This window comes from Vigna radiata, chromosome 4 (genome assembly GCF_000741045.1).
Source record: "Vigna radiata var. radiata cultivar VC1973A chromosome 4, Vradiata_ver6, whole genome shotgun sequence".
In the NCBI taxonomy this organism is placed as follows: domain Eukaryota; kingdom Viridiplantae; phylum Streptophyta; class Magnoliopsida; order Fabales; family Fabaceae; genus Vigna; species Vigna radiata.
The window spans coordinates 12,214,125-12,235,378 of record NC_028354.1 but is presented as its reverse complement, the minus strand read 5'-3'; the positions used below and the strand labels follow the sequence as shown (position 1 = coordinate 12,235,378).

The following is a 21,254-nucleotide window of genomic DNA, read 5'->3' as shown; positions in this document are numbered from 1 at the left end:
TGAATCTATTTTGGAAAAGCAGTGGAATTAGCCTGTTTCCTCATAATTGTTTTTAAGTTTTCTATTTGTTTTACAACAATCTTTATACATCCTCACTTTTGTTCTTAAGCATTGCATATCATTCATAAGTTTCAGATATTCAAAAGCAATTCTGTGTTCGTTGGGAGACGACTTAGGGTTACTTTAGCCCTATCTATTTTCTTGAATACTACTAGGCAATACTGAAGTTGCCTTGAAAAGTAGTATTAATTTGATAGCTTCAACGACAGCTTATCAGTTTCTAAGAAAAAAAAAATCAAATTCTAATGATCTTAAAAATTCTGAGCTAAATAATTATAACTACAATTTCATATATTGGTCAAACTTTACATAAACTATTACACACTTTATTTCTAAATTCACTCTTAGATCTCTAAAATGCTTTTAGATCTATCAATTTTCTCTTTTTCAAATTCATCTCTCCAAATAAACACACTCTAAATGAAAAAAAAAAGACTTTATATATATAAATATTATAATATTTAATAGGTTTATATCATTTAAAAATCTAATATAGTTTAAATATTATTTATTTCTTATAATCTTCAAATATTTTTAAGATAAAATCTTAATATAATATAAACTTTAAAACAAACAATATTTTATATAAAAGGTAGTTAATTCTAATGACTTATTCCCTAACGATGAAACTGATAACTAGATTATAAGGCATTCGTTGAACTTTAGATCAAAATATATTTTGGGATTCGAATATCGGTTGTAACTTAGATTTGCAATGGGTTTATATAAACATGGAGCAACTTCATTTTCTCACCAACTAAATTTTAATTCTGTAGCATTCTATCTCTCTGGAGACTTCAGAACAGTGACGGAGACTTTAAAGTGCTACGATTTAAGAACAAACATATATTTGAATTTGAAGACATTGAGGAAAAAGAACCATAACTTTAACGAACATAAATCACTCACAAATCCGACCTTAGCTCAGTTGGTAGAGCGGAGGACTGTAGTTGGTAAATCCAAATAGCCATCCTTAGGTCGCTGGTTCGAATCCGGCAGGTCGGAAATCTTTTAATTTTAGTCCATTTTTACATTCTCATTTGAACAAGTAGGATGTTTTTCTTTTAAAATTATTATTACTTCTAAGATTTTTCTTAAAATTTCTTTTTTCAGCATAAATGATTCTTATAATCTCTTCTCATTTTTTAAATAATCTTTTTTTATTTTAAACTTAGTATGTTAACATTGTATTTAATAATATAGTTTATTTATTATCTTTATTGATAAAGAGTTTATGTAAATTAGAAATAATATATAAAATAAAAGTAAATTTCATTTTATATAAGTTGATATTTTTACAATTAATTAATCTTAATTCACTTTCTTATTATAATCTTTTAGAATAAATCCTAAAAAATACACGTGCACGTGTATGAACACGTGTATGAACTAAAATTTACAGATGTTAGTTGCAATTTAATTATCTTTATCATTTACATGCACATGCGACAAAGGATCAAGTGTATAAGTTAACCTTAGTTCTTTTGCACAATTCTATATGAAAAGCTAAACTCTCTGCAAATGATTCAACTACTTGCATTCCAGAAAAAGTATATACTTTTAATTATTTATGTTCAGCACTGTTTTATACATAAATAACAAGAATCTGGCAGGTCGGACACATTGTCTCTGCCACCAACATTATTAGGTTACATACCATTTCTTACAACTTTCATCAATAACTAATTTATTAAAAAAGTTTTATTTTTCAATTGAGTCTCTATCATTTATTTTTTTTGTTAAATAAATAATATATATAACTATTATGGTATTATATTATCTAGTTGTCATGTTATTTTGTGTGTTAACATTAAAAAGACATAGTTTCAATAATAGGTAATTTTTGTTATTGAATAAGAATAAACAAAAAAAAAAGTAAACATAAATATGGTATTGGTAGTGGAAGAATGTGGAACATAGAATAAAATTGAAAAAAAAAATAAAAACAAAAGAAAGAAAGATTGAGGAGCAAGAGTAGGGTTAAATATTTGGTTTTTGTCTCTTATAAGATCACGGGATCCAGTACTACCCTTATCATTAGGTTATCTTCCAACACATAATATTTTATATTTATGTTTTTATTTCCTTTTTTTCTTCACACGTTTTTATTTTCACTTATTTTTCTTTTCACTTACTTTTCAGCTTATTTAATGTCACACTTTCTCTTTAATATCCCAACATCATATTTATCTATTCATTTTGTTTTCACCTTCATTTTTCATTATCCTCGTTCAACAATAAGTCACATATTATTTTTCGTTGAGTATTAATACAAAGATATCTCGTAAAAATAATTAAAATAATAATCACATTACCCAATTAACAAAAAACAGTAAAAAGAAAAATACAAGTTTTTCCAATAGTCCATAAACAATAAAAAATCAATTAAAAATATTCAATTTTATCATGAACTTAAAATTTGTTAAGTCTAAAATAAATTATATTGACAAAAATACAATTAATAATAAAATGTGTATCCTAAAGATGGCTTCAACATAATAATTTAAGAATATCCTAGTTATAGATACAACGGCACTTCCCCTTTGCATCATATTCCGAATAGAAAAAAAAAGGTTGGGAAATTTTCATGGGATGGAGACAATAGCAAGCAGTAAAGTTTTTCACCCCCTTTTTTCCAATAATATTTTTCCATAAATGTTTTAACTTGACGATTAAAAGCAAAAGGGTTGTAAAAACATATACCTCGGATGAGATGGATATAAATCGAGTGAAGTAAAACAACAATAGAAGATGCAGCTGGATTCACAAACACATTGGTAGAGAGTCATGTTAGTATCCATTCATTTCAATAATATTTGAAGATGATGATGACACAAGTGGGAATGTGAAGAACCATTCTCCAAAGGGCAAAATGGGGGCACCAGAACCTCTTTGTTACTTGCTCAGAATGCATCCAATCCAACATGTATTCCTATTCATACTGCTAATGTTACGTAATAAACATCAATCTTCCTTTAAAAAGAAGAAAGGAAGATACAATGGGTTCAGTATTCTAAACTCTTCCCCCAAAAGAGGCTATTTGCCTCAAGAGAACAGTTGTGTGTTTTTTTTTTATCAAGTCCCTCCTTCCTCATAACCTGTCACTATCATCTTTTTAATCAAACGACCAAAACGACTGTACATCTGAGGTTGGCTGTAGACCTCCACTATAAGGCCTTGAAACAGCTGACTTCCCTATGCTTTCCACAGAACCATGTACAGGCCATTCCTTCCTGCAAACCAAACAAAAACCACAACTGTTAAATCTACCCTTGAACACCAGGTATTTCATTTACAAGCACAATTCACAATTAACCAAGTCCACTTTAATTAAATGAAACAGCACAAAAATGGTACATTTGAAGCTAAATACTTTTTGATTTGGCTATATAACATGCATCCAAAGAAGTCATACAGCATAGGATTCCATTTCAATCAAACATTTAAATTACCTTCCATATACGTCACTACGTTTGTTTATGGACAACAGAGAAGACAAAAATATGGAAATCTGACAAGCAGTGACGCTATATTCCCACACAGAAGGCTTCCATGTCAATTTATTGTATATATATATATAGTATTTTCATATTTAATTTATTTTCTATTTCTCATTCTTCCTCAGTGAAACATTGTTGGAAATACAACACTTTTAAAGCATATGGCTCCAGTCAAATTATTACCAATGAGCATTAAAAGCAATTCACCCTCTTTTGAAACGTGTACCTATTACCATAGTAAGAACTAGTTTTCTGTAAGGAAGAATGGTAATTAAATTCAATCAATCTTTCCAAATTTAAAATGCCCAACCAATATGTACTACTTTGAACTAGTAATAAATATATTTTTATTCAGAAAATCAAAGTATCATCAATAAGCCACCCTAAATTCAAACTAAAGAGGAAAATTAAGATAAACCGCACATAAATACTTCGACACATGCCATCGTATTGGAATGTTTTCCTAATTGGTTCATATATAAAGCAAATATCACATGTAGGGTAAAATATTAAATCCATTGTTTGTGGATAGAAACCAAGCGCTCTTGCATAACAGTTACATCAATGGCTGATAAGTACATTATATAAATTTTCACCACTGAAATAAAAAATTCCCTGCACAAAGTATCATTATTAATATGACTAAGTCTCCACAAATAGAAAGATGCAAAACATCTATATTCCCACAACAATCACGTTACCAATCCATGTTTCCCTAAGTTAAAAAAAAACAATTACTACAGGGGAAAATTAAGATAAACAGCACATAATACTTCGACACATGCCATTGTATTGGAATGCTTTCTTAATTGGGTCCGACTGAAAACAAATATCACATATAGGGTAAAATATTAAATGCATTATTTGTGGATAGAGAGACCAAGTGTCTACAAATACAAAGATGAACCAAGTCTGACCCAAATTAAGCACAAGCATCATTAACATGAACCAAGTCTCTACAAATAGAAAGATGCAAAACATTTAATATTCTTACATCAATCACATCACCGATTGATGTTTATAGATCTACAAATTCATTTCAATATATAAGACGAGTGAATAGTTTCTCATCTTTTTGCCAAACAAGTTTCATCAGATTAAAATGCAGAACAATAAATATGAGACATGAAAAACAAAAATTCCAAAAATTATCCATCCATTACAAGGCAAACAGTTCACACTTACTTGGACCAACAGTTAGCCGGAGAACCATCAAGCCCATGGCTACTAACAGATTCACTTGGGCTACCATATATTATTTCATTTTGAGTGGCTCCCTCCTGAGCTTTATGGCCTCCTGACAATGGTGGGAAGAGAGCACTTTGTAACCAAGGATCATAACCAGTTGAACCTGTAACAGGGCTGAAGTTCTCGCCACTTTGGCCATTAGGAAGAAAAACATTTTGTGGAGAATGGGTACTGGAAATTATGTTATCTTCTTGGTTAAAAAGAGAAGTCATAGTCTTCTGAGATGATGAAAGTATAAATTCATCCTTGTTTGGTAGGTTCCTTTGTGAGGATAACAGCCAGCTTTCCGTGCCACCAACTAAACCCAAACCTTCTTGAACAAGTGGGGAAGAACTCCACATTTGCCATGTTCCCTTCTCATTTGCAGCCGCATCATCAAGAGGAAAACCATGTCTGTCTTGGCCTTTTGGGGTACTAGGAAACCAATTTGAACCGCAATGTTTTTCTCGGGAAGATGGAGACTCAATTGGAGAAAGCTTATTAACATCAGAACCAGTAGCTACGCTTTGCATAGTGTGAGATTTTGTTACTTCATTGTCTGTGCCAAAGCCAGTTCCCAAGTCCAACTGAAAATTATCAAGTGACTCAGAAACAGGCCCAAGTAAGGAAATCGGATCTGGAACATAACAGGGGTCTTCAAAAAGCTCTTGCTCATCTTGTCTAAAGTCATGCGATATATTTCCAACTGGAGATAAAAATGGTTCAATAGCAGGAGAAAAACCTAGACTACTACTGGTTAGAACACTTGCATGGGTGGAAATATTAAATGGTGATGGAAGACCAAACTGAATAGGATTAGTAAATGTTTGTGTAACTGGTGACTGGGCAGAGAACTGAGGGCTTTTGGTGTCTGCTTGAATTTTGGAATTCGGTCTGCATATTACATTTGAATTCGAGGACTGAGGAACAGATGATGATCGAGTAAATAATTGCTGCCAAGACTTTTTAGGTGCTGCAGTCCATGGCTGTGGTTCAGGGGGAACCTGCAGGGAACAATTACCATGGTAATACCATTTCATGAGTACATTTCTTTTTCAGCGCACTTAAGATTATCATAGCAAGCAATTAATATTAACCAGAGCATCAAAATCATATACAGTTATAGCCCCGATTAATATTAACTAGGCTATCACACAATTATGTTATGTTCAAAAATCTTAAAGACTGAAAGTTTAGAATGTCAAAAAACAAAAGGGAAGTTAGTGACAAGACAGATATTTGAATATATAACAACAGAAAAAGCCAGACATTTGAAAGTAATATTCATCTGTAAAATCCCACAGGTTCTTTTATATAAAAAAGAATAGTAGCTACCATTTCATCACTAATCAACACTCAACATAACATGATAGAACATTATAGAAAGCAAGACAACTTACAGAGTGAGTGATATTCCTATCATCTCCATTTAAATTGGATTTTGCAGCTGGATGCTCAGGAGGACATATTTCTCTCCTGCTGGGAGCAGTATGAACATGATCTACAGAACTATTAAACTTGTTTTCTTTCACCACATTGCTGGAAATATTATTGCCCCTACTGAAACCAAACGCTTTTGAAGAAGACAAAATAGTGCCTCGCATACGATCAAGATACCTTGCTCCTGTACCTCCTCGGTTATAATTGTTTGCAGGGACATTTTTATTATGTGCATTGTCCGTACTCTGTCCCCTGCCACTCTCTAACCCATATTTCGGTTGCTCTCGGCGATCCATTTCACTCTTTTTGTCAAAGTCCCGCTTCCGCTCACTTTCCTTGCTAGCTCTTCTCTCCAATTCTTCAGCGTCAGAGTTGCTCACACTGGACGCTTTGTCTTTCTCTTTTCTTTTTTCCTGACGCTTCCTTTCAGCTTCCTTCCTGCGCTCTTTATCCTTACTAGGATTTGATGATCTGCTGTGATCTTTTTCTGCTTCCACTTTCTCATCTCTCAGTTTCCTACGCTCCTCCACTAACCTTGCAACCTCCTCCCTCTGTTTTCTCTCTTCTTCCTCCAAAAGTTCTTTCTCTAGCCTAGCCTGTCTTTTCTCCTCAGCTTTCCTACGTGCTTTTTCCCCTCTACTTTCGCTAAGGCTTCCCCCATTTTCACCCCTCTTTGCCAAGAATGCTCTATGTTCAGCATCGGATGAACATTCTTCACTTGTACTAACTCTAAAAGCCTTCCTCCAGAGCCATCTAATGCTCTTGAAAAACGAAGTCAAAAGCTTGCAAACCAAAAACAAAAGACCACAATATGACCTCTCAGTCGAACAATGCTCGGCTCCTCCAAAAAGACCAGTACTCTCACTCGTCCTCCAGTTGCTAGGATTACCTGCAATAGACCCACCAACCCAATTGCCATTCTCCAGCCATTCCTGACCGCACATCCATCCATTTTCAGACCATACCTTGCTATTTAATATCTTGCCACCTTTTCCAACCAAATCCTTAACTATACTGGAATTGGAAATCCCTAACCCCGGAGGCACAGGCAAGTCTAGAACCGGTCTCTTAGAAACATGACCACAGTTAAAACACATAAACCGACCCCCACCAGGGTTCTGATCCCTATAAGGACTCAAGCAGTTGCGGCACCGCCTAGTAGCTGTCTTCCTCAACTTCTGCATCTCTATGGCCTCAAACCTCTTCCTCTCCCTAATCCGTGCATTCCTCCGCACGCGCCATGCCGACAACCAAGGCATCAAAATCTCATACCAGAAGAGAGTAACCAATAACACAAAAACACAAGCCAGACGAGGCGAAGTAATCTCGAAGCGAAAAGCAGGCGGCAGAAGCTGAGAAAGTGCCCACAAACCAATTAACGGAATAACCAACCAAGGTAGCATCGTCGCAACCCGGCGAGACCACTTCTGAATCACACACAGTATACACATTATCCTCTAAACCTAACCCTCTTCCTAGTCCCAAATATACCCTCTTTATTTTCCCAACAAAAACAACGCTTCCGAGGAAACCCTAATTCCGGGTTCCTTTCCCCCTCCTCCCAATATATATCCCCCAGGGTTAGACGCAGAAACTTCAGAACCCTAAAATCTCAACCCTAAAAGGAAAAGAGAAAGAATTCAGAATATTTAGAAACTGACATTTAAATTGATATTACCCTATTGTAGCAACAAAGGTCGCAATACAGTTCGAAAAATAAAACCAACGGAAAAATGAAAGAGAGAAGAATTGGGAATTAGGTCCAACGCGATTGTGGCATGCATCGAAAGGGAGAGAGGAAAGGAGAATTTAGGACTCACAGATTCGGATGGTGAAAACGAGAAGACTAAAATCGATGAAAATGGGAGCGAAATGAGATTGGGGCCGGAGAACATGAAAGTGGTCGGAGCTGGAGCTGAGTCGTCCGATTCGGGTCGGAGCCTCCGTCGCGGGTTTTTCGGTGTGTATTAAGAGAGAGAGAGAGAGAAACAATGCGAGAAGAAGAGAGAGAAACAAGATAAGAAGAAAGAGAGAGAAGGCACTGAAGAAGGAAAGGAAAAACAAAATCGGAACAAGCGATGTCACCGAACCGTCGCGATGTGATAGACTGGACCGGAGTCGGTGAACCGGACCGGCTTCATTATTCTCTTTTTTTTTCATTCGTGTTTTTTTTCCTCTCTCCTACATTCTTTTCTTCTGTCAACCAATTTTTGGTATTTTGGCACTTGATCGATTTAATCCATAATTTTGGATTTCATTTAATTATCTATATACGTATAATTATATGAAATTATTATAAAAACATTCTTTAAAAACGTATATTTTAAAATTAACTTTTATATTTATATATTAAATTTGAAGAAAAAAAATCTTATAATCATATATCCTAAACAATTTTCGATGGTCTATTGATGCATCTGATTCGCTTCTCTTATATTAGGTATGTAGTACGGGTTAAGTTTATCAGGGAGTTTTCACTAGAATTATATAATATCAATTAAATTTGAATTCGATTATTATAACATCATTCTTAATAAAAACCTTAAACAATAAATTAATTAGTATTAAAACTTAATTTCTAAGATGGGACTTAAATTAACACTTAAAATTCTAATAATATGTGTATATTGGAAAAGAGGGGAAAGATGTTAAAAAATAATATTCATGAATTAAGATGGTTTTAAGCTGAAAAAATCGACAAAAAAATTATATAAAATAAAATTATTTTTTCATATTGATCTTTATTTTTTAACTTAAAAGAGAAGTTAATCTATAAAAGTTTATAAACAGACCCTTGAAATGTATAAAAGGACAAGTTGACAATTTGGTATCTTGAAACGTTTCTCGTTAATAAAAAGTTAACAAGTATAGTTTTCAAGTAAACTATAATTAAGTCAAAGCAAAAAATACAAATAAAATAATTCGTTTAATATTATTGAATATGAAAATAAAAATTATAAAAGAAAAATACCATTAAAGAGAAAAGTAAATCAGACTCGTATTTTGTCAAAAAAGTGCAATTATTCTCCTATTAAAACAAATGGAAATGGAAATACAATCTTTACATGAAGAAAGAAAAAGAGTTTCCTAAACAATAAAGAACATAAAAGAATAATAAATAGAAAAAAAAATAATAAGTGAAATGATATATATATATATATATATATATATATATATATATTAAAATATTTCAGAGTGAATCTAAATATATATAAGAAAATAGTGAATAAGAGAGTTGTAAAAGGTTAGAATTGTGGAGATCTTGTAGGCTATAAGTAAATCATGTGTGCCGAACTTGTAGGCAATAAGTATAATTGCCAACAAAGCATTTCACATGTAAAGGTAAAAGAATAATTAAATTAAATTTTGTTGTAATCGATAATGTATGTTGTGAGGGAGGGTTTCAATTTTCTTGTTGTAAACTCCATCAAATAATATTTGTTTTTATTTTAATGCATAGTAGAGTAATTTTCTTTATCTATTCTTTTTATCGAATAAACATTTCTTTAGATTTAATAGGTTTAGAGGTCCCTATTTTTGTGAGTTTGTTTCAATTGAGTCCTCTTATTTTAAAAGTGTTCAATTAAGTCCCTATTTTAATAAAATTGACTCAATACAATCCTTGCCGTTAAATATCATTGGATGGCGTTAACTATATGTCGAGATGGCATCAAGAGACACACTTTAATAATCAGAACATACCATCTCATTCCTCCTACCACGTCATCTACGTCTTCTTCCAGAAACCTTAATTTCTAAAACCCTAGCTACGCGCCGCCACCACCATCCTCGCCGGCAGCCATCCCGCCGTGAATCTCCATGGTCGTTGCAAGCCCCCTATCACTCTCCTCCTTCATCAATCGCAAGCAACCTACAGACGATTAAACCACAAGACCCAGAATCAGAAGCCACCGTTCTCCGCCACTTCGCCAGCCACGAGCAACCTCTGAAAAATGTGAAAACGAGAACGAACAAATCGCAGCAATTAAACCCCCAAGTCGTGAACCTCCTTTAGTTCATTCATCTCTGCGTCATTGATGAAGCTAACCTGCAAACAGACCAATCAAACCCCAAATCACAAAATCTCAAAATCGAGCAAGCAGAGAACGTGAAATCTTCGCATCGCAACTACAATGAGAGGCCATTAACCCAAATTCTTATTTCCAACCCTAACCCCAATATCGCAACAAAACGGAGGGAACGTGGGCACCTTTAGTGGGTTTAGTAGGAGCAGAAGAGGAACTCAAGAGTAAGTCTCATTTTGGGCAGAGGATATTTGGCGGGATCGACTGGGCTGACGTGGAGGACCTTATCGGCGCAAAGTTCAATCTTCTGTTTGGTACCGGCGGGAGGAAGCTTGAGGTGGGCGTCGACGACGATGCAAGTTCCAGTGGGTACGAGTTGATCGAGTTCGCGGCTTCAACGATAACTTGGGAGGTTACCGGCGTAGCTGCCATCGTTAATTTCGAGGAAGGAGAAGGTGTCTTTGTCGGCTTTCTGACCAGTCTTGACCCAGCCACCGACGCGCGCCTTCCGGCCGGCCAAGCTAGAGCCACCGTCGGAGCGGACAATGATGGAGCGGATCGGGACGCGACCCGAGAATTGGGCCCTGGGTACCTCGTCGTCGAGGGTGGTGACTGCGAGTTGGTCTGTCGGAGGAGAAGATGTGTCTGCCATTGTTGTTGACGGCTGCGGCGGAGGAAATGGGTGGCACACCAGGAAGGTAAACCCTAAATTGGAGTGTGAAATTCTGATGTGTCTGTTGTAACCTTCTTGCCCATAATTTAAAATAATATAAAATCCACCTATAAAATTCAATTTTTGCCACCTGGAAATAAAATAATATCTCAGCATTTCACATTTTTAAAAGTTAACACCGTTTATATTATTTAACGGAAAGGATGTTATTGAATGAAATTTATTAAATTAGGGACTCAATTGAACATTTTTAAAATAGGAGGACTCAATTGAAACAAAACCACAAAAATAGGGACCTACAAATCTATTAAACCAAATTATAAAAGAAAAATACCATTAAAGAGAAAAGTAAATCAGACTCGTATTTTGTCAAAAGAAGTGCAATTATTCTCCTATTAAAACAAATGGAAATGGAAATACAATCTTTACATGAAGAAAGAAAAAGAGTTTCCTAAACAATAAAGAACATAAAAGAATAATAAATAGAAAAAAAGTAATAAGTGAAATGATATATATATATATATATATATATATATATATTAAAATATTTCAGAGTGAATCTAAATATATATAAGAAAATAGTGAATAAGAGAGTTGTAAAAGGTTAGAATTGTGGAGATCTTGTAGGCTATAAGTAAATCATGTGTGCCGAACTTGTAGGCAATAAGTATAATTGCCAACAAAGCATTTCACATGTAAAGGTAAAAGAATAATTAAATTAAATTTTGTTGTAATCGATAATGTATGTTGTGAGGGAGGGTTTCAATTTTCTTGTTGTAAACTCCATCAAATAATATTTGTTTTTATTTTAATGCATAGTAGAGTAATTTTTTTTATCTATTCTTTTTATCGAATAAACATTTCTTTTAAGTGATTAATAAATTCAAACTTGTATAAGTCCTGATTCGATATTTTTTAAACTTATCGTCTTAAATGCTTAATACTGAGAACTATAATTTTTTTGTTTGAGAGAGGTTCTCAGTCTTTAAATAAATATAAAAGATTGATAATATTTAGAATTTAATTTATGTAAGTTATTAATATAAATATTTTAATATAAAAATTAATATGAATTTATATAGATTGTTTCATTGCATTAATGAATAAGATGATAAGGAGTTAATGATCACCGTAAAAATATAAAAATATCCTAAACAAATAACCAAAGAAATTCATAAGGTGTCCTCTCTTTAATTGTAGAATACATTTTACATAATTAGTAAATGGGAATAACTCATTTGTTACTGATAAAATAATAATAATAGATTAGGTTGATACAGATACTATTTATCTACGGTTTGATTTGCTTTAAAAAAAATACCAGTTTCATTATTTATTAGACATATACAAGATTTGCATTGAGACAAGATGTCTAGAATGATCAAGAACCTTTTTTATGTTTAGGTTTTAAAGCATTTTCCAAATATTAGATAGCACCAAAATAGCATAAATATTCCATCATCAAAGTGAATAAATATGATAGAACACAAGAAATATGAAAGATATTCTATTGCATAGAAGGAACTACAAAGAGTTTAGGTACATTACATCCAACCCAATGAAAAGGAGTTTAGTTACTCCTATACATCTAGAACACAAGGATGGATTGGACTGATGAAAAGGATGAAGGAAGATGGAGTTCTTGAGCCCTAGAAATGCCTCAACTCGTGTCTTGAGTGTCTAGTTCGTTGCCATGTCCCAAAAACTATTTTTTTTAACTCTCAACGCTTTAAAAGGTTCACCAAAACATGTTTTCTCGCTGGGCCACCAAATCCTCTCGTTGGGTAAGAGGTAGCTTTTCTAACATGTGGCTTCTTTAGCTCGCTAGGCTTCTTGGTTTGGCTAGAGCTATCAAGGTCTTGTTGGGCAAGTGGAGATGACTCATTGAGTTTGTGGCTTCTGGAAACATTACTTTAATATTCTCTAATCTTCCAATTTCCTGGAAAATAACCTAAAAAAACATGAATATATATATATATAACAACTATATACAAGTCTTGCCTCTTTTATTGGAATTCAACACAAAATAAATGGTAAAAAGACAAATAAAGTGTTATAATAAGTGTGAATAATAGGTAATTATCACACTTGTCACTAAGCTAGCAAAAACCAATTGACTTTGAAATATGGGTATATGTTGGAGATGGAAAATCAATGACGATGAAAGGTACAGGACATTTTATGTAGTTTTTATTTGGATTTAAAAGTCACTTTTGTTGTACTATCATTTAGGAAGAAATTGGTTTCAGTTTCTTATTTGGACAAATTAAGATATCTATGTTCGTTTGCAAAAAATGAATTCATAATGCGTTTAAATTCAAATTATGTTGGAATTGGTTCACTTTTGACTTATGATAATCTAAATATGCAATTGCATGGTACTAAGCATAAAATTGGTAATACCAATTCAATAGCATTGTGGTATAGGTGCCTAGGTCACATATCTACGATAAAGTTGAACAACTTATGTCAAATGGGATCTTGGATTCCATTGACTTCACAAACTTTGATGTTTGTGTTTAATGTGTTAAAGGTAAACAAATCAAAACAATGAGATAAGGTGCATAGAGAGCTATAAATGTCATAGAATTGATATATACATACATTTATGGATCATTCCCTACACCTTCATGGAATGGTCAACAATATTTTATATCATTCATATATTATTGTTCTACATACATGTACCTATATCTTATAGATGAAAATATCAATCTTTAGACTATTCAGATCATAAGGCTGAAGTTGAGAATTAACTCAAGAAAATGATTAAGAATGTCAGGTCTAATTGTGGTGATGAATACTATGGTAGATATGACAAATCAAATGAACAACATCCAAGCTCTTTTGCCAAGTACTTAGAGGAATGTGGAATTGTCTCACACCATGTCGGGTTCACCTAGCTTGAATGATGTGGTTAAAAGATGAAACCATACTTTTCAAGATATGGTAATGAGCATGATTTGTCATTCCACCTTGCTAGAGTCACTTTGGAGAAAGACACTAAAGACTGCAACTTACATTTTAAATAGAGTGTCAACAAAGGCAATTGCCACGACACCTCATAAGCTTTGGGTCAGGCGAAAGCCTAGTCTAAAACACTTTTGTGAGTGAGAATGTCTAGTTGAAGCAAGGTCTTATTAGCTGTAAGGAGTTTGATGTATGCCCAAGTATGTATGCATCCATATATAACATACATTATCCATATATAACCAACCAAGGTAGCATCATCGCAACCCAGCGAGACCGCTTCTGAATCACACACAATATACACATTATCCTCTAAACCTAATCCTCTTCCTTGTGCCAAATATACCATCTTTATTTTCCCAACAAAAACAACGCTTCCGAGGAAACCCTAATTTCAGGTTCCTTTCCCCTCCTCCCAATCAATATCCCCCAAGGTTAGACATAGAAACTTCAGAACCCTAAAATCTCAACCCTAAAAGAAAATAGGAAGAATTCTGAATATTTAGAAATTGACATTTAAATTGATATTATCCTATTGTAGCAAAAAAGGTAGTTCGAAAAATAAAAGCGACGAAAACATGAAAGAGAGAAGAATTGGGAATTTGGTCCAATGCAATTGTGGCATGATCGAAAGAGAGAGGAAAGGAGAATTTAGGACTCACAGATTCCGCATCAATGCTGAAAACGAGAAGACTAAAATTGGTGAAAATGGGAGCGAAATGAGATTGGGGTCGTAGCACATGAAAGTGTTCGAATCTGGAGCTAAGTCATCCGATTCGGGTCAGAGCCTCCATCATAGGTTTTTTGGTGTATATTAAGAGAGAGAGAAAAACAATGCGAGAAGAAGAGAGAGAAACAAGATAAGAAAAAGAGAGAGAGAAGGCACTAAAGAAGGAAATGAAAAACAAAATCAGAACAAGCGATGTCACCAAATCTTCGCGATATGAATAGACTGGACCGTAGTCGGTGAATTAGACTGACTTTATTATTCTCTTTTCTTATGCAGAACGATTCTCTTTCACCTCTAAGAGTTTTGGTGTTGTTGTATAATGTGGTTCAATACACAAATATTAGAGTCGTCAAAATGGGTCACAACTTGCGAGCCAACCCGGCCCGTCACGGGTTCGGGCCGGGTTGGGTTTGAAAAATACAACCCACTTATATGCGGGTCAGATTTCAACCCGGCTCATTTAGACCCGGCTCATGCGGGTTGAACGCGTGGTGAGCCGGGTTGGCCTACCAACCCACCTACCTAATTTTATTTTTTTAATTTATTATTTTATTTATTAAACCCTAAAAAATAAAATACTTTCTTCACTCACTGTGTATACCTAAAAAGTAACATCTGCTCTCACAAATCACTTTCACGGTACTTGCTCTCATTTGACGGTGCTCTCACCCTCACTTCACTACAATTCTTCAAGGAACAGTTAAAACACCCTTCATTTTTTCTTCTTTTTTCTCCACATTTTTGTTTTCTCACTTCTCTTTCTTTTTTTTTTCAAAAACCCTATAATGACAAAAATAGGGGTTTGCGAATTTATTTTTTGTTTTGGGGAATTTGAAGACATGGAATGATTTTTTCATGTTTTGACATTCTTGTATCAGATTTTGTTCATTTTATTTAATACATTATTTGAATGAGCTCTTTTTGATATCTTTGAATTTGAGAAATTATGTTACAGATTAAACTGTTATTTTTTTGTTGATATTGATGTTGTTGAGTACTGATTCTCTTTTTTTTAATATTTTTTTATTGATTGTCGGAATTGTTCTGATATTAAGAAAAACTTTATTAGTGAATTTGGAGACAACAAGAACAAGGGACATGGGTTACAACAAAAACAAAAAATGATGAATATAAAAAACTTATTTGTATGTATTTTTTGTTTGCTTTTGAATGACATTTGGATATATTGTACTTATTATTATTATTTTGAATTGTCTTTAACATAATTCTTTAGGAGTGAAAATTGTTTAAATTTAAATTACAGAAAGTTTATATTTTTTTTATTTTAAAAAATATAATTAAATGGGCTAGTGAGCCAACCCGATTACCCACCAACCCGTGGTGGGTCGGGCCGGGTTAGTTTTTCTGACTCGCTAATAAATGAATCGGGTTGGGTTGGTTCATTAAGTGACCAACCCGTGGTGGACCGGGCCGGGTCGAGCCGGATTACCCGTTTTGACAACTCTAACAAATATAAATAACACAATAAATTATAAATAAATTAACAAAAAAATATAAGTCAAAAGATACAACAAATAATTAAATAATAATTAATATTGAAATAAAAAATATATCAATAAATAATTACATATTAAAAGAATAAATAAAAGTTTGACAAATAATTAAATAATAATTAATATGTAAATAAATATAAATTTTCAAAAAAATATTACAAATTATAAATAAATTTCAAATCAAATGAAAAGTTAAAATTAAGAAGATTTATTGGGATGATACCTAATATTTACATAAATACAAATAAAATAAAACCTCACAAATTAAAAATAAATTAACAAACAAATAAAAATGTTAAAAATAACAAAAAAAATAATTATGTCAAGAATAATATTTAAATAAACGTAAAATATAAAAAACAATAACAATTTAAAATAAAATAAGAAATAAATAAATAACATAAAAATAATAAATATAAAGATAATAAGGTTTGGTCCTATTCATGACAATTATGTAACTATTTCATTTCAAAAAGAGAAAAAAAATTCCAAACAATTGAGATGTTTTGAAGATTAGATGTTACTAATTTATGATGTGACATCTAAAGAATGAAAACTTCATTCTCGATTCTACAAGAATTTTTATGAAAGTCTTTCATTTGCTTATCTTCGATGGAAGTTTTATTTTTTCAGAATGTATCCTAATTTTTGGTCTGATTCTTCTTCTAAACATTGATTCAACCTTTGATCAAAAAGATATATCTTGGTTCTATTTTATCTCTTTAACAAGTTTAGTAATGAGTATAATGACCCTATTGTTTCAATAAAGAGAGAATAACCTATGATTGTCTTTTCAGGAAATTCCAAACTAATAATTCCAACAAAATCTTTCAATTTCTTATTTTACTATNTTCAACTCTATGTATTCCTCTATCTCTAGAGTACATTAAATGTCCAGAAATGACTATAACATATTATAAATTAAAAACAAATCAAAATCAAAATAAAAATAAATATAACAAACACAAAAAATCAGGAAAAAACTAAAAAATAAAAATAAAACTACATCCATAATTCAAAATGTGTAGGGTCTTTACTGGCGTTCAAACGCCGGATAAGACCTTGAGTCTCCTCTTCAGTAATACAATATACATAACGACTGAGACAAACACCAAACACCGCTGCCCTCAAACCAGTGAGAAGAGACTACACATATGATGAGGGAGACACAAAAAGAGGTGCAGCGAGAGAGGGAGGGAGGAGAGAGTGGGACACAAAAAGTGGTTCAGACCCTTAAAATTTTGTGGCATGTGTTCAGAATTTCTAAATCTTTTATTATTATCACCCTTGTTAGTTAAAGAAGAAATTTGTGGTCCATATGTAACCCTTTTGGAATTTCCTAGTCATTTAATCTGATAGGTATTACATACTTATAAGAATGAACTTAGCTAAACTGTAAAATATTATATAGCATTCACTGAATTTTCTCTAAAGAAAGGACTCAAAGATAGGGGTGAGCAAAGTATACCAAACTGTAGTATATTACAAAAATTTACAATTAACTATAAAATAGTTTGTGTAAATTGAATTTAACTAAAAAATAATTTAGAAAAACTTAACTAAACTAAAACATGCAGTACATAATCAGTGCAACTTACTAAACTGATCCAATTTCTTTCCAAGACCAAATTATTATACCAAACTCCAAGATCAAACTGTTTTGTGCTGTGATGTGAATAAAATATGCAGTACATAAAGAAAAAACATAACAAATCTAATGAATTATTTTTATTAGGAACAGAGAGATAATTAATGCATTACAAAGGGGTAAATAAAGCATTAGCAAAAACTGTTGTCCTCTGCAATATAAATTCTTGATCTTGTTTCATAGGAAAAAATCAAGTCTTAGATTTTATACTTTTATAACATATTAATTGCTTAATTAATTACATAAGCGGGATTGCTTCACCAAATATCAGGTATCCATACCTTGGGAGTAGTAACCTGTGCTATCTCGCTAGCCCTGCAGTATCAGTAGCCCATCTATCTGAAGGAAAATGGTGGCACAAAGGAAGCTGAAGAGCTGTGGAAGCATGTCGGTAAAAGTAAATGCTTCCTTTTATTAATGATTTTCATGCATATTTTGGATTATTCTGGGCAAAGAACTGAATTTCATATTGAACTTCAATGGAAGAACTATTCACATTAATAACAGGATGAATATAAGTTTTAAGTGTACCATCAATTTAATATTCCAATTTAGTAAGACAACTTCATTATATAAATTAATGTTGTTTACACTCTCGTTTCTATGAATTTCTAATCCCGTTCAAGGCTTATATTTTCGTTTTTTATCCCCTACTTGTTTCATTCATACCAAATTTTCTTCAATCTAACACTTCTAATAATGATATTATAAGAGTATTTAATTAATTACTTCATCACTCCAACCTTTATCTTTAAAATTCACCAATCTAAATCCCTATATTTAGCCTTAAAACTTAAGTAAAAGACATTTCTTTAATCCATCTAATTTGCATTCAATTTTTAAACATTAAGACAACTTCATTATATATAATCAATATAGTTTCACATATCACAAACATTTTTAACATGTCAACAAAACATGACAAAATCTTCTATTTCATAAAATTCTCCTATAACCAAACATAGACATTTCTATGACCAAACATAAATATAACTAAATAATAATTTATTTCATTATTTAGTTATATCTTATGTTATTATTTTTTTTCATTAATATATTATTTTTAATTAATATTTAAGTTATTTAAAATAATTATTACAATTTTTTAATTACATGAAATATTTTTTAAGTACATAAAATTATTACAGAATTCGCACGTAATTTACCCTGATTAAGAACCTGTTTAACCTTTAAAGAACCTGTTTAAAGAAAGAAATGATTTGTTACATGATCAAATGTTGAATAAAGTGTACATTTATAATTTGTAATAGTTGAATTCTTGTAAAACTTTGATCGTCCAGACATTTAGGGATGGGAGGATCATATCCAAAACAAATGTCGTTTTTCCTAACTTTGTACTAGTCTTGCGTTTTTTTTCTTCAAAACCAAATTTCAGAATATTACAAGTTAAATGGCATTGAACAGCCAACGCCTCTGAATGAAGAACTAACAAAGGCAAATACAAACAGTATCTGATCTCTTTTAATGAAGTTGATATTATCAACTTCAAAACAGAAATGAACTGCTATGTCGATTAGCTAAAAAAATGTCAATCGTTCGAACAACATTGATGATTGAGAACCTTCAAATAAAAAAGTCGTATCCCTGGTCAAAGATATAATTGTACACTCTAAAAACGATTTTAGAACATTGTAATCAATTATCAAACCATGCATTTTTTTTTCATAAAATAATTATAAAAAAATTAAAGTCGTAGGGATTGACAATCTTTCTTAAAGTCGTGCATTACACATTTATACTTTTTTTTTTTTAATTTTATATTAATTAAAATCATTTATAATTTGTAAGTAATGTTTTTAAATGTATTTAAAATATTTAAAATTATATCTAAATAACAATTAAAGTTTTTTAATATTATTAAATAAATAAATTTCATGATTTTGATTATTTTTGTAATCAAATTAAATTTTTTATAAAATAATTTCAATTAAATAATTTATAAATATAATTATGTAATTAAAAATTTAAAAATAATTATATTTCATTATAATTTTTTTAACTTTTATTATTACATTTAATTTTTTACAAATTATAATTAATTAATAACAACTTTTTTTTCATTATAAACTATTTAAATTAATAAAAATATTAAATATAAACTATTTAAATTAATAAAAACATAAAATAATTAAATTTGTAAGGGTTGACACTTCTTCGTGTACCCATACACTTTCACTTTTTTTAATATTTTTTATTATTTAAAATTATTCATAATTTTTAAATAATAGATTTAAATATATTTAACATAATTAAAATTATATCTAATTAATAATTAGATATAATTAAGAAATAAACTTTATGGTTTTAATTATATTTGTAATTAAATTAACTTTTTAATAAAATGATTTCAATTATATAATTTCTAACCAAAATTATTGTAATTACATAAAAATGCATAAATTTATTTTATTTCATTATAATAAATTAGTTATAATAATTTTTTTATAATAAATATTTGTTTAAGTAAATTTATTATATTAAACAAAAATAAATTTATAATGAAATATAATTTTTTTTTTTGAGTTTTTAATTACATAATTTCAATCATTATAGTTATAGATTATTTAACTAAAATCATTTTATAAAAAAATTAATTTAATTACAAAAGTAATTAAAATCATGAAGCTTATTTATTTAATATATTAAAAAACTTTAATTATTAATTAGATATAATTTTAATTATTTTAAATATATTTAAAAACATTATTTACGAATTATAAATGATTTTAATTAATAAAAAAAATTAAAAAGAGACGTAGTAATTGATTACAAGGCCTGATAATCGATTATTATGACCTAAAATTGTTTTCGGAATGCAGAACTTCATCTCTAACCATTGTGTCAGGGTGAAATTGTGTAGAGGGCACGACTTCTTCATTTGAAGTCCTCTGGACCTCTATGACTTGCCTATTTTCGTAATTCAATTTTTTTTTCCTAGATCGGTAATTTATACTTCAAATTTGCCTAGTTTCGTACAAAAACTGAATTTGATGCAAAACTTGCTTTTCTCCTCAATCTTCCATTTCACTCTCTCTAAAACCCTAACCTCTCGAAAATGTCCGAACCGGAGTAGCTAAACCATCACGAGCGAGTGCTGGTAGAAAGAATAGAAACACAATTGGTACCAGAATCGAGATCGGCAGCCGGACACATACCGAATCTGCAACCAACAGAGGCGGAGTTGAAGAACACCACAGAGGTGGACCAACCCCGCGTTCCTCAACACTTATGATGTTCTCTATTCGATGCAATGGCCACTGAGGTGGAGCTGACAGAGGCGGGGTTGAAGAAGACAACGGAGGTGGATTAACCCGTCATTCCTCAACATTCCCGCTGTTATTTATCCGGTCATCTAATGACCGACCCCGTTATATTGATAAGTGAACAAAATTTGCTTTCCTTTTTCTTTTTCTTGAGAAATTTCTTTAAAGAATGTTAAACAACCT

The 21,254-nt window shown here is 31.5% G+C and overlaps 1 protein-coding gene and 1 non-coding gene across 2 annotated transcripts; one reads left to right on the top strand and one right to left on the bottom strand.

Annotated features, from left to right (window-relative positions):
• Window positions 1-973: 973 nt before the first annotated feature.
• Window positions 974-1,065, top strand: TRNAY-GUA. The gene is given in 2 exon segments: window positions 974-1,010; window positions 1,030-1,065. It is a non-coding gene; the product is annotated as a tRNA-Tyr (tRNA).
• Window positions 1,066-2,840: 1,775 nt separating this feature from the next.
• Window positions 2,841-8,277, bottom strand: LOC106759146. The gene is made up of 4 exons (XM_014642153.2): window positions 8,048-8,277; window positions 6,188-7,845; window positions 4,746-5,791; window positions 2,841-3,293 (listed from the first exon to the last, which is right to left on the bottom strand). The coding sequence occupies exons 2-4, from the start codon at window positions 7,676-7,678 to the stop codon at window positions 3,176-3,178; spliced, it is 2,655 nt and encodes an 884-aa protein (XP_014497639.1). The 5' UTR covers window positions 7,679-7,845; window positions 8,048-8,277; the 3' UTR covers window positions 2,841-3,175.
• Window positions 8,278-21,254: the final 12,977 nt, after the last annotated feature.

Bases quoted from the DNA above. Each gene is read 5' to 3' on its own strand.
- LOC106759146 (XM_014642153.2), bottom strand. From the start codon at position 7,678: ATGTGTATACTGTGTGTGATTCAGAAGTGGTCTCGCCGGGTTGCGACG. The intron at 5,792-6,187 runs GTAAGTTGTCTT...TGTTCCCTGCAG, and splicing joins ATAGGAATATCACTCACTCT to GTTCCCCCTGAACCACAGCC. The intron at 3,294-4,745 runs GTAAGTGTGAAC...TTTGGTTTGCAG, and splicing joins CCGGCTAACTGTTGGTCCAA to GAAGGAATGGCCTGTACATG.